The sequence below is a fragment of the Herpailurus yagouaroundi genome, unplaced genomic scaffold (genome assembly GCF_014898765.1).
Source record: "Herpailurus yagouaroundi ecotype Mexico unplaced genomic scaffold, PumYag 163, whole genome shotgun sequence".
Lineage (NCBI taxonomy): Eukaryota > Metazoa > Chordata > Mammalia > Carnivora > Felidae > Herpailurus > Herpailurus yagouaroundi.
Genome location: NW_024412404.1, coordinates 39,497,385 through 39,510,973, shown reverse-complemented (window position 1 = coordinate 39,510,973; position 13,589 = coordinate 39,497,385). Strand labels below are relative to the sequence as shown.

Sequence of the window (13,589 nt, the reverse complement as noted above, 5' to 3'; positions counted from 1 at the left end):
CTCTCTGCCCCTTTCTTGCTCACACAAACACACACACTCTTTCTCAAAATAAATAAATAAAAATTAAAAAAAGAAAATTATCATGCCCCATATAGACCTACATCAATCTCTGTTTTAATAAGCCTTCTAAGTAATTCTGATGCATGCTGCAGTTTCCATATCATATTATGAGACATAGGAGCTGAAATCATCACTCAATCTAGCAATCCTGGACTTCTCCTGCCCTGCTTTTGGGTTTAGATTGCCGCAACCTCTAAGCCTCGTATTCATCTGGTGTTCTGGACAGTTGACATGTTAGGAAAATTGATTTGTGCCACCAACATTTCTACCATCACATTGTGTAAGGGTTGCTGACTTTACTTGCTTCATACATCAGCCAAGGACTGGCTTTGTTTCTCTTACCTGAGACTTTATGAATTTATTCCTCTCTTTGGACTAAATATTCTAGCCTCTTTCCCTCTATTAAATAGGAATTATCCTTGACTGTTTTATGATATTGCTGGTATGTGTCAAATATGGAGCCATAACACCTTATTTAGTTTGAAAATTATTCATTTATTTCATTCTACTCTACATGGCAATTTCCCCCCACTTTTGGTTCAGCCCAACAAACACTTATTGAAAAACTATTAAATACCAGGCACCATGCTAAATGAATGAGTCATAGTCCTTGTCCCCTCAGGAGCATATAGTGGGATGACTAGAACTGGTTGTTAAGCACCCACTGTGTTCAATGCATTCTAAAGACATCATCTTTTATCTTCATAATATTACAAGAAAGACATTGTATTCCCCCATTCAGATGAGGAATCTGAGACTCAGAGCCCAAGTCTATACTGTAAGTGACAGAGCTAGGATTTGAACCTAGGTCAATCTGGCTTCAAAGCTCATGCTTATTCTACAAGTTCATTCTGAGTGCATACATGATCAGGGTAGGTCAGCATACTATTAAAAGATTCCATTCTGATGGAACTGGAGGGTATTATGCTAAGCGAAATCACTCAGTCACGGAAAGACAAATATCATATGACTTCACTCATATGAGGACCTTAATATACAAAACAGATAAACATAGGGGAAGGGAAGCAAAAATAATATAAAAACATGGAGGGGGACAAAACATAAGAGACTCTTAAATATGGAGAACAGAGGGTTGCTGGAGGGGTTGTGGAAGGGGGGGATGGGCTAAATGGGTAAGGGGCATTAAGGAATTTGCTCCTGAAATCATTGTTGCACTATATGCTAACTAACTTGGATGTAAATTAAAAAATAAAATTAAAAAAAAAAGAAAAAAGATTCTATTCTGTGTAATTCAATTTTAAATGTTAAAGATGTACTAAAGAAAGTTCATTCTGGGACATCTTTCTCAATAGAAGTTTTTAAGGATAGAAACCAATGACCATGTGTTTCACACATGTTGGACTTTGAGTAATGTTTGTTTAATGAATATAAAGTGTGTCTTTAGAATAATAAGGTTGGTAGACTGATAATATGTTCTACCAAGTATCGATTTGGGCTTTCAAAATAGTAAGCTGAATTTCATAGAGGTGGGTGGGTAAACACCCCTTATCTCCTGAGACAAAGTACAAAATTTGCTGAAGTAAGAATTAACAAGGGAGAGAAGGTATTTGGGTGGGGAGAAGGTAGTGAATAGGCAGCAAACAAGGCTTAAACCTTAATTTAGAACATTTTTATTATGTATTTACTTATTTTATAAATATTTATTTACTGAGAGAGAGAGCGCGAGTGTGTGTGTGTGTGTGTGTGTGTGTGTGTGTGTGTGTGCGGGGGGGGGGGGGGCCAGAGGCAGAGAGAGAGGGAGAGAGAATCCCAAGCAAACTCCATGCTGAGCGTGGGCAAGGGCATGACCTGAGCAGAAATCAAGAGTCAGATGCTCAACCACCCAGGTGCCCCCAAGAGGTTTTTTAACAACTTCTTGGTCTTTTTTGTTTGCATATACTTCAATTAAAAAGTTACAAAGAATACTGTTTCTGAGTATCGGTGGGCATTTGACCAGGTAAAACCATTTTTCTCAAAATACATAGTCTTTACTATCTTGGATAATAATCAGAAATGCTACATCTCCATATGGGGTTGACAACCAGTTCAGAACAATGTTAATTCTGAGTAGTAATTCTGAGTAGGATTGGAGAATTGGAGAGAAAAAGATACAGCAAGAGCACCACCTAGTGGCCATCTAGAAGTTATATCAATTTAATCAGCCTATGGCATTAGGAAAAGTTCAGCTTACTGATCATTCTTACTCTGTGGTTGGGTTCTCAACAGACAGAAGCTTCACTTCCAACCCATTTTCCAAGTCCTAAAAAGCTGAGTATGAGTCCTCCAGATACTAAGGGAAGATGATCACAGATTTGAATTAGAGAGGAGTCAAGTTGTTTCTTGGACTTAAAAAGAGCAGAATGAGGGAATGTGAAGCCATAATGCTTCCTTCTTGGCAGATTTCTCCCCCCGGAAAGGTGTGATGTTGCTTGTGCCTATTCTAGGATCACTCACCAGTCCCTCTTTCCTACAAGACTATGGATGAGCTCCAGGGGTGGTAGGAGCAAGTACAGCCCAAAATTTGAAAAAGAAAATTCTTAAAGAGAATTGCCCATAAGAGACTGAAAAATCCTACTTTAATTTTTTGATGTAATTACAGACTTACAGAAAAGCTGCAAGAATAATACAAAGAATTCTTATATATACATTTCACCCATATTTCCCAAATGTGTACATTTTACCATGCTTGCATTTCCTTATTGTTCTCTCTCCCAATCTCTCTCTCTCTTTCTCTAGACACACACACACACACACACACACACACACACACACACACACACACACACACTATTTGAGAATAAATTGCAGACATAATGCCCTGTTGCTCCTAAATACTTTAATATGTAATTCTAAAAACAAGGACATTCTCTTATGAAAGAAAATTATCATTGATTCAGTACTATCATCTAATGAACAGACCTTATTACAATCTCACCAATTGTTTCACTAATAGTCTTTATAGTACAAGAAAATAAATTATTGTCCAGGATTTAATCCTCGCTAAATGCACGTTACATTTAGTTTTTATGTTTCTTTATTCTTTTTTTTTTTAATATGGAACAACTCTTTAGTTTTTCTTTATCCTGCATGACTTGGCTAAAAAATTAAGTAACAATAAAGTATAATACTAACAAATTAAAAACTATAAAAACAAGAATCCATAAGTTCATGCTGATATATAGAAATGAATAAATAAACGAGGAAGAAAGGTAAGTTCTTCCTAGAGAGAATGCTAACTAACAAATGCAGAAGGAATGATGTAATGGGAAAATCAAATCTTGACAACCTTAATAGTAATAATCAGGCAAAAGTCATTAAAGGATATTAAAACTAATAGGTGAAAGATTGATGAGTAAAAGGATATTTACATAGTTTCAAAGTGTTTCCCCACAAAATACATATTAATTACAAAGAGAAAAATAATTTTACATTGAAGATAGCTGGAAGATACTGCCTTAACAAGGAATGAAAGTTAGCATCACCAGTAATGATACAATTAGACAATATATGCCTCCTGATAGGAAACCCTGAGAAGAACACACATATCTTCTTTGGTATGCTTTGCCCAATGTATAACCTGAATTTTTAAACACAAGGAAACATCAGGCAAATCTAGACTGAGGGACAATCTATAAAATAAATAGCTTATACTCGTCGAATTTTATCTTTTAGCTAGAAAACTTATAGCTTCCCTTGAGATCCCTACTTTAGACTGGGTGTATGGGTTAGGGTGGTTGAGGGAGATTCAGTTTCAATGCAAAAGCCTGGTCTTTTTCTGATGGGGATGCTCTGAGTCCCTCCCTCATGAGATAACTGTGCCCCCTCAGGATGCCCTGGGGCCAGAGGTACCATGCCTACCTCCCACTCCCATGGCTGTGGAGTCACTGACTCCAAGGTCCAGGACACCAATCTCCACGTAAGGTGTTTGGCCAGGGCCTTGGACTACTCTAGAATTAAAAGGTACTTTTCCAAAGGCATAAATATAGGACAAAGGAAAGGAAGCACTGCCTGATGCAGAAGGTGGAAATATCTTGGCTCTGGGGAATAAGAACTAGGAAGTTAGCTGGTTTGGGAAGAAAAAAGTGGATTTTCAGAATGACGATCTAAAAAACTATTTCTGAGTGGAGTTCAGTCTTTCTAAGGTAAGTTGGGAGGAGAGGAAGAGACCTTATAGTCATAACTCTTCCCTAATAAATTCCCTGGTTTCCCCAATGCCACTATTGCCATGGGATCCCATCTAGATAGCACCTCTGTCCCCAGGGCAATGGACTTTCCTATCTTCTCTGGGGAATGGATATGGGAACAGTGAGCAGGACACAGCTTCTTGGGTTGGTTTCTAGTGACCTACGGAATGACAAGCTCCAGTGCCTATTATTACACCAAAGTGATGTCTGAGCTCTTCTTACATACCCCGTCAGACACCGGAGTCTCCTTCCAGGCCATCAGCAGCATGGCGGACTTCTGGGACGTGAGTATGAGATACCCTCTACCTCTCCTTTCTCCTTCTCAATGGCCTGAAGCATGAAGCCACAGGCCAGGGTTCAGGGATGTCAGACAGTGGACCAGGCCATATCCAGAGACCAGATTATTCTAGAATCAGGCCAAGTCAAAGGGTCAGGCAAGAATCAATGGGTCAGAGTAGAGTTTAGGTAGAGATAGATGAGAAATTGGGATGATGACCAGAGAGTCAAGCTATACTAGTTAAACTAGTATTGGGAGTTAGAGGTAAGGCTGAACTTCAAAATGCATCTCAAACAAAAAGTAGGGTCACGTCAGGTCAAGAAGTGGTCAAAGTTCATGGGTCAGCTGAGGGATCCAACAGAAGTAGACTAGAGATAAGCCAGGGGGTCAAGGAGTGATGGCAAAGGTCATTCCAAGAGTAAAGGTCAGGATGAGGTTAGGTTAGGCCCAACCCAGCTCGTGGTCTAGTTTGCCCAGGGCCCACTACTGGACAGTTTGTATTGGACCAAATGGTACAACAACCAGAGCCTGGGCCATGGCTCCCACTCCTTCATCTACTATGAGAACCTGCTGCTGGGGGTTCCAAGGCTACGGCAGCTGAGGGTCCGCAATGACTCCTGCGTGGTGCATGAAGACTTCCGTGAGGACATTTTGAGCTGCTACGACGTCTACTCTCCAGACAAAGAAGAGCAGCTCCCCTTCGGGCCTCTCAATGGCACAGCGTGAGTGAATCCCCCCACCAATGTTGCTAGGCTTGCTTCTCTGAGCCTGACACCATCCCAAGGGTTGGGTACGATTTTCACTTAGTCTTAAAGAGCCTTGGGGGGATCTGGGGGAGGGGCAGGGGGAGCATCTCTCTGAGTCCCATCTGTGACTGTTAGGAGATCTTGGTTTGGGTCACTCAGGAACAGAGAAGATACATTAGCAAACAAGACCATAGCCTCTGGACTTGTTTCCACACACAGGTCACAGTCATATTTGCACTACCCTGGGGACAGTCCTGGCAGAGAAAGCATTCTCTTGTCCAGGTGTTCTTATGGGTATGGAGAATAGATGAAGCACTGGTGCTGCCACACAAGTCATAATTGGAAGAGTCTGACCCTTAGAACTGTAGGGGAAGAAACAAGGGGTTAAGGGTCAATGGAGAATTAGAAAAGAAAGGGGAAAAGGATGGACAGGATGTGAAGGGGAAGGAAGGAAGGAAGGGCACAGGGAGGAAAGTTTGTGGATGGAACAGAGAATCATGAGGCGAAGCAGCCAGATGCACAACCACAAGAGCAGAAAGGGTCTTTTCTGTATTATATCAGCCAGGTGTTTCCCTAGTGGGGACTCCTGAGTCTGAGATCAAAAGTGGGGCATGGGTTTGTCATCCATAGTTTTGGGTGACATCATGAGAAATCAGGACATTTATATTTGAGTTTTAGTTTGGCCACTAACTAGCTGGATTATCTTAGACATTTCTGAGTCTTAGGTTCCTCGTCTTCAAAATGTGGATAATATTTACCCTCCATTCTCAAATAGTTGTTAGTATCAAACAAGATGATATGTGTGGAATATATATTATACATGATATGTATATATAATATATATGAAACTGTAATGCCCAGACAATCATCAAGTGTTGCCATTGCCTCAGGAGATCAGCTTTTGGACTGGCTCAGACCTCTCTGCTCAGATGGCTTCTTCTGTAACAGGTGGACATACCACTCGCAGGATGAGCTGGGGGGCTCCTCTCACTGGGGCCGGCTGACAAGCTACAGTGGAGGTGGCTACTATCTGGACCTTCCAGGGTCCCGACAGGCCAGCGCAGAGGCACTCCAGGACCTTCAGGAGGGCCTGTGGCTAGACAGGGGCACTCGGGTGGTCTTCATTGACTTCTCAGTCTACAATGCCAACATCAACCTTTTCTGTGTTCTGAGGTGGGTCTCCTTTCCCTGTCTTACCTCCATCCATGGCTCCTGGTTCCCTTCTCTGCTTGAGACCTTTCCTTAAATGTGTACCCTGTGGTGGGCGTGGAGGAGAGGGGATTGAAGGAACTATCCTAGCCCAGGCCTCACCAGATATCTCCCCTTCCTCCCACAGACTGGTGGTGGAGTTTCCAGCTACAGGAGGTGCCATCCCATCTTGGCAAATCCGCACAGTTAAGCTGATCCGCTATGTCAGTAACTGGGACTTCTTTATCATTGTCTGTGAAATCATCTTCTGCATCTTCATCTTTTACTATGTGGTAGAGGAGATACTGGAGCTCCACATCCACCAGTTTCATTACCTCATAAGCATCTGGAACATTCTGGACCTGGTGGTCATCTTGGTGAGGGACAGATATCTTATACTTGGGATATATTAGGAGGAGGAAGGGGATCTACCCTGATAGGGGCTCCAAGTTCTTCCTTTTGGAGTCTCGAGTCCTTCTTATGATTTCCAGTCAAATCACTGTGTAACAGCTTCCAGAGCCAGAGGCTGATGTTCCCCTGGCTCAGCCCCTGGGAAAACCCTGTCTCCCACATGCCCTCCCACTCTGACCTGTGAGAGGTTCACTTGATATTCTTTTCCTCTTCTGTCTTTTGCCTTTATTATCTGTCCCTTTGAAACTCCTACCTTTTCTCTTCTCTTCTATTAAAATAGCCTGCCTCTTCATCTTCATCTTCTTCCTATTAATAGGACACAATTCCTTGACCAAGACTAGGAAGTGATGGGAGAAATAAAATTACTTGGCTCCAATTCTCCATGGTCCTTTAAAACCTACCTATTTACCATTGGTCCCAAAGCCTTGTTTCAGGATGTAAGATACTCCCCAATCATCCTATTCACTTCCATTTGAAGCTTAGATAGTCAACAGCTCAGAAGAGAAGGATTTTTTTCCCACCTGACTTACCTACCCCAGCTCTCCCCTAGGACCTTATCATTGAACTTCCCTTGAGAGCCTGACTTCTCTGACACCTCTGACCCCTGTGATGACAGCTCTCTATTGTGGCTGTGGGCTTCCACATATTCCGAACCCTTGAAGTGAACCGGCTGATGGGGAAGCTCCTGCAGCAGCCAAACACATATGCTGACTTCGAGTTCCTCGCCTTCTGGCAGACACAGTACAACAACATGAATGCTGTGAACCTTTTCTTTGCCTGGATCAAGGTACCTTGGGACCCCTCATCCCCAACAATACCTCAAAGCACTCATTCTCCCTTGTTTAGCACTTGTGTCATTTTCCTTGTCTGGTTTGACAACTCCGGTGGCCTCCATAAGTCCCTGGAGTACACTATTCAAAGATTTTCTCTTTTCTTCCTTTACTGTTTGATTCCACATGGCCTTTGCAGATATTCAAGTACATCAGCTTCAACAAAACCATGACTCAGCTCTCCTCCACGCTGGCCCGCTGTGCCAAGGACATCCTGGGTTTTGCTGTCATGTTCTTCATTGTTTTCTTCGCCTACGCCCAACTCGGCTACCTGCTTTTTGGGACCCAAGTGGAAAACTTCAGCACTTTCATCAAGTGCATGTGTGTGTCCTGCCCTCTTCACTCCCTCCTGGACCCTCTCCCTCCCGCTCTGTGGGTGTGTGTATCCTTGGGGAAGCTAAGTGCATGTGTACAGGTGTGTCTGTGCTTAAAACATCTGTGTGAGAATCTCTGGTGGATGGGTTCAAGTATCTGCGCACCTCACTATGTCTCTATCAGGTTGGGCTGGAGGTACAAGAGAGGTCTGTCTGCATTCACTGAAGAATGGTAGTTAGGAAAGCGGTTTGGGGGTATGAATAGGTGACAGGGTTATGGTTAGGCCCTAGGTGAAGCACAGACCCTGGTCTCTCAGTTTCACTCAGTTCCGGATCATCCTTGGGGACTTTGACTACAACGCTATTGACAATGCCAACCGCATCCTGGGACCTGCCTACTTTGTCACCTATGTCTTCTTTGTCTTCTTCGTGCTCCTGGTGAGGGTCCCTCTGGAAGGTGGGAATTGGGAGCCTGAGGGGTGGAGACATAAAGGACCTACAGCATGAGGTTTTGATCCCCCCATATTCTGTACTCAGTGTTAAAATGGGTATCTCAAATCAGGGATGGACAGTGAAGTGGGGGGGGGGGGGCTTCTGGATCACCTCAGAATTGGCTAATGTGCTCAGCATGGCCAGCACAGTCAGGCAGTCTGCAGAGTGTAAGAGAATCTTCAGGCTCTCTCAGTAAAACCAAACCCCTATTCTCTAAGAATGGAAAGGGAGAGAAAAGTGCCCCATGAAGAGAAGTAGTTGAACCTGAAATCTTCTATATCTATTCTCCCCTTCCTCTAGGAATTTCTGGCTATTTCTATTACCATTGCTTTATATTCTCTTTCTCTCTGCCAACTATGAAAGATCTGGGATTAATTTTTATTGACAAGGCCAGCAAGTTTCTTTATTTGATCATGGTTAGGGATAGATGGGTTGGACTGGGGTTAGATGGTAAAGACAACAAAACTGTACTCTCAGTGATTGGTAGGCCCTTATATGGAAGCAAACTCTGGCATATGATGGGCTATCTTTGCAGTCAGGTTACTACAGCAACTGAGTGAAGATAGCAGGTGGATGAGGAAGCTTGATCCATCCCTAACAGGATTGTGCTAAATGGGGGTCTTTGGAACCATGAGATGCTGGGGTTATTGGCCTGCAGAGCTGAGATTGAAAGCATTGGCCCTTTTAGAACATATGTCTGGGACTTTAATAGGGTTAGTGGGCTCAGTGCTGTTAGTGAGTCTGGGGTGAGGACTCAAGTCCCCACTTTATCTCCAGAACATGTTCCTGGCCATCATCAATGATACATATTCAGAGGTCAAGGAAGAGTTAGCTGGACAGAAGGATGAGCTGCAACTTTCTGACCTCCTGAAACAGGTAACCACTCATTCTCTTTGAGTGATATGTCTGTGTCAGGGCCCAAGTCCAAGGCTCTGTGTCCTGGTCTGTTCCTGACTGGTGTAGGGCCCTGTGCCCTTGTGTGCCTTTGACCTATCCCTGGAAGCCTGGCATCCAGTGGGGGGGGGGGGGGCAAGGAATGATGAGAAGGCTGTAGGAACCATACCTGTTTCCTTTCTCCTTCCAGGGCTACAACAAGACCCTACTGAGGCTGCGTTTGAGGAAGGAGCGAGTTTCAGATGTACAGAAGGTCCTGCAGGGTGGAGAGCAGGAGATCCAATTTGAGGATTTCACCAACACCTTGAGGGAGTGAGCAACCAGAGATCCAACCTTCTCTGACATTGGTCTATAAGTCCTTGACCCTCAACCATATACCTTTTGCCTAAAAACCTCTGATCTTGGCCTATGGGCCTCTGACTTTGACTTTAAGCTTTTGACTTTGACCTATAGGTCTCTGATTCTGACCTTCAGAATTGTGCCCTCGGTTTAAAGGTCTCCGACCACGTTCTGTAACATTCTGGACCTTGTTGAACAATTATTAGGACTAATGTAATAATATAATTAACTATTCATTGCATACATTTCTCACTCCCACATAACTCTGTAGTTGGTTCTTTGCTCCACCACAAACACTAGCCTATTCCTTTAGCCTCCTTGCCTCCTAGTTAAACATGTTAACAAACACTGAACAAATACATTGTGAGCACCAGCCGCGGGCCAGGCCCTGAGCAGGGCACACAATTAAATGAGACAAAGTCTTTGTCCTCTAGGAGCTCATACACATAAAAGCAAATAAACTGAATCACAGAACAACTTCAACAACAGAAGTGACAAGAAGAGAGGGAGCACAAAAAAAAGTATTCAATTCTATTTTTGAGTTTAAGGGAAGACCTCCTGGAAGAGGTGGTGTATGAATAGGGTTTTGGAGGATGGATAGCTTACATGTAGACAAGCAGAGGAAGTCCACTCCAAGAAGAGATGAAAGCATATACAAAGGCACAGACGTTTTAAGTTGAGCAACATATACAGGAATAATAAGTTGCTAAGCTATCAAATAAAAGTGGGGCATAGCAAGAAATGAGGCCAGGGGAATGAGCCAGGACCATCCTGGGAAAGGCCTTGAATACCATCATTCAGTCCAAAGAATAGGGTGCCCAGAAGGGATTTTAAGCAGGGGAGGGGTACAGTTAGACCTGCACTTTAGAAAGATAAATTACTCTAGTTGCATTATACAGGATGGATTTCAGGGGGTAGGGAGTGAAGAAGAAGCCAGCAGGGTGGGGGTGGAGGGACAGATTATTTAGAGGCAAAGAGATTTTGCAATAATTCCTATAGAACATCATGAGGGCCTGAATCTAGTCAGCAGGAGTCAGAGAAGGAAGAAATAGATTAAAGCAATTTCTTGGGAGTAAAATTGCTAGACCTTGGCAATCCTGGCTTTCCCATGTGGTCCCCTTCTTTCCCAGGGAGCAAAAGTTGTAGAGTCTGGAAAAAAGTAGGAAGTCCCTAATTGAGAGATCACGGCCACAAAAGGCCAGAAGTCATTTCATCATACTGTTCTCCTCAGACTGGGGCACGCAGAGCATGAGATCACTGAGCTCACAGCCGCCTTCACCAGGTTTGACCAAGATGGGAATCACATCCTGGACAAGAAAGAACAGGAACAAATGCAACAGGACCTCGAGGAGAAGAGGGTGAGCCCAGCTGGTTGGTGGACAGGCAGCGAAAGAAAAATGTTCATTCTCCCCTCCCTGAGAACATACCGAGAACACAGATCCAAACTGAAAATCCTTTGATAGATGGGCAGGAAAGTACTCTCTAGAATAGTCATTCTCAAACTGCTGCACATTAGCATACGCTGGTAAGGTGGGGGTGGGGAGTCAAATAATCCTCATACTCAGGCCACATACCCTAGACAGAATCTCTGGGAGAGTGACGGGCCCGGGCATCAGTGCTTTAAAAAGACTCCCTAGGTGATTCCAATGCACAGCCAAAGTTGAGAACCACTGCTATAAAACACAGTCTTAGAGGGAAAGGATCAATTGCCCAAGAATCTCTGACAATTCCTTCTGAGGACTTGCCGTCTCCCTGGGATTTTCAAACTCAGATCCTTAGCTCCCCCAGTTGTGCCTGCTTCGTCCCTATCCGTTGTAGACCAAAAATTCAAGGGCAGGAGAGAAAGTGGCAGGAATCCTGGTACTGTTCTTCCTTTCCCAGATTCAGTTGGATTCTAGGGAGGGTCTCATTAATCGAGGCTTCCAAGAGCTCATGTTTTGTTTCTTTGGGAGGTGATTCCCCAGAGGTTGGTCCAGCTTTGTGTCCAAGCACCACCACACTTATCCTATTGTCTCTAGAGTTTGAGAGGGAAGGGGACTAGCATGAACTGGAGCCCAAGGGACTGGTCCAGAGGTCCTATTAGAGCAGGTGATGAGTAGCTGATGAATTCCCAGAGTCATCTTCTCCTCTCTGACTTCCTGATCAGGTGGCCCTCAACGCTGAGATTGAGAACCTGGGCCGGTCCATTGTGAGTAGCCCACCAGGCGAGTTGTGTCCAGAGGCTACCAGAGCAGGTGGCTGGGTTTCAGGAGAAGAATTCTACACGTATGTGCAACAAGGGCCCCAGGGCAAAGTGTGTTTATAATGTCCTCCTTGACCTTCTTTCCACAACTTTGTAATTCTCTGCCCTAACCCAGGAAGAACTTCTGCCCCACTTTAACTCTCCCTAGAAGGCTGTGCCTTACCTTCCTTACTCTCATCCAGACACAGACCATTGTGTCCCCCCTGCCCCTACAGCCACTTAGCCCCCCAGGCACATATTTCTGCTCCCTCGGTCTCTCTCAAATCCTACACAGACTCACAAGGAGAGTTCTGCATCTGGAGACTGTCCTGGAAGGAGTCATGTCCCAGGTAGATGCTGTGGGCTCAAAACTGAAGATGCTGGAAAGGAAGGGGCAGCTAGCTCTCTCCCCAGGCATGGTAAGTGGCCCTTCACCTGGGTCCCCTCAGCTCCCCCACACTTGAACTCTGCCATCTTTTCCTCTCAGTGGGTGGAGGCAAAACATTTTGGAAAGAGCCTGTTTTCAGGCTCCTGGGGCAACATATTCATAGTAGTCACTATATCAGTGGAAGTAAGGAGTGGAGGGAAGGCCTGAAGTTGGTTGCTCTGGCCTAAGGGCTGCCTTGGCCTCCAGGAGATGGTCTGAGGTTGGGGAATCAGATCCAGATTTTGTAGATAAAAGGAAGTGGGATGCAAATTCCTCCTTCATATGACCTGTCCCTTTTTCTTCCAACAGGGGGATCAAGGTGTTTGGGAACACCTGCAGCCAGCCCCAGCTATGACTCCAGCCCCCTGAGGAGTCCAGGGTGGGCAGGAGAGTGGTGGGGCAGGGGTTCTAAAGCATCAGACAGCAGGCTCCTCTCTCACTGCCTCCGCAGAGACCTCCTCAGGACACATCCTCTGTTCCTAGGGCAGCAGTTTCCACCACTGCTCCTGCCGAGTCCACCTTGTGTCTGGCCTTTTGAACCAGTGTTTCTGTGTAGAGCTTGCATCATGCCTAGGCTTGTGACTCCGTGTTTCTGTGTGCAGCCACGTAGCTCTGTGTAGCTCTGTGAAATAACACTTCCCACTGGGCCTCTCACTTCCTGTGCTCCTAGCTCTGCTGTGATGGAAAAAAAAAAAAAAAAAAGGCAATAATGAAAGGAAGGTGATGTTCCCTAAGTACCTGGCACCTGGATAGCCACAATTTGGGGAAAAAATAGAAGGGAGCAGCATTATCTGAATGTCTTCGCATTTGCCAGTGAATCTTATCCTTCGTGCATCTAGAGATCTGAGGCTAGCACCCACAGGATTCTTGTCTTCTCCATAGTTTCCAGGAGAAAGCGAAGGGGAAGCCGGGGAAGAGAGGAGACTTTCTCAGGTACAGAGATTACAATGTTACAGAGGAGTTGGAGTGACCCCTCCTCTCAGGGCAAAGTCCATGAAGGCGCCTGCTCCCAACATTCCACTAAACACTGGGAACCGAGGGGGCTGTAAACCGGGACAAAGATGGAACCTAAGGAGAATCAGACAAAGAAATGACCTCCAGATTCAGAGATCTCTGGACTAAAATGTGGTGGGCTCTGATTCTATTCTTGTAAAGAACAATATGGGTTTCTCTGGTGGCTATCAATAAAAATCCTTAGGAAAATCA

The 13,589-nt window shown here is 44.6% G+C and overlaps 1 protein-coding gene across 1 annotated transcript in view; it reads left to right on the top strand.

Annotated features, from left to right (window-relative positions):
• The window catches only part of PKD2L1 (polycystin 2 like 1, transient receptor potential cation channel), a 31,149-nt gene extending 17,560 nt beyond the window's left edge, over window positions 1-13,589 (top strand). The window contains exons 3-15 of the mRNA XM_040486155.1: window positions 4,401-4,528; window positions 4,990-5,243; window positions 6,216-6,440; window positions 6,604-6,832; window positions 7,483-7,653; window positions 7,836-8,017; window positions 8,328-8,448; window positions 9,280-9,378; window positions 9,587-9,708; window positions 10,967-11,093; window positions 11,882-12,000; window positions 12,252-12,375; window positions 12,693-13,589. Of these exons, the coding sequence (XP_040342089.1) occupies window positions 4,401-4,528; window positions 4,990-5,243; window positions 6,216-6,440; window positions 6,604-6,832; window positions 7,483-7,653; window positions 7,836-8,017; window positions 8,328-8,448; window positions 9,280-9,378; window positions 9,587-9,708; window positions 10,967-11,093; window positions 11,882-12,000; window positions 12,252-12,375; window positions 12,693-12,752 (1,961 nt within the window). The 3' untranslated portion in view covers window positions 12,753-13,589. The remainder of the gene's footprint in view (window positions 1-4,400; window positions 4,529-4,989; window positions 5,244-6,215; window positions 6,441-6,603; window positions 6,833-7,482; window positions 7,654-7,835; window positions 8,018-8,327; window positions 8,449-9,279; window positions 9,379-9,586; window positions 9,709-10,966; window positions 11,094-11,881; window positions 12,001-12,251; window positions 12,376-12,692) is intronic.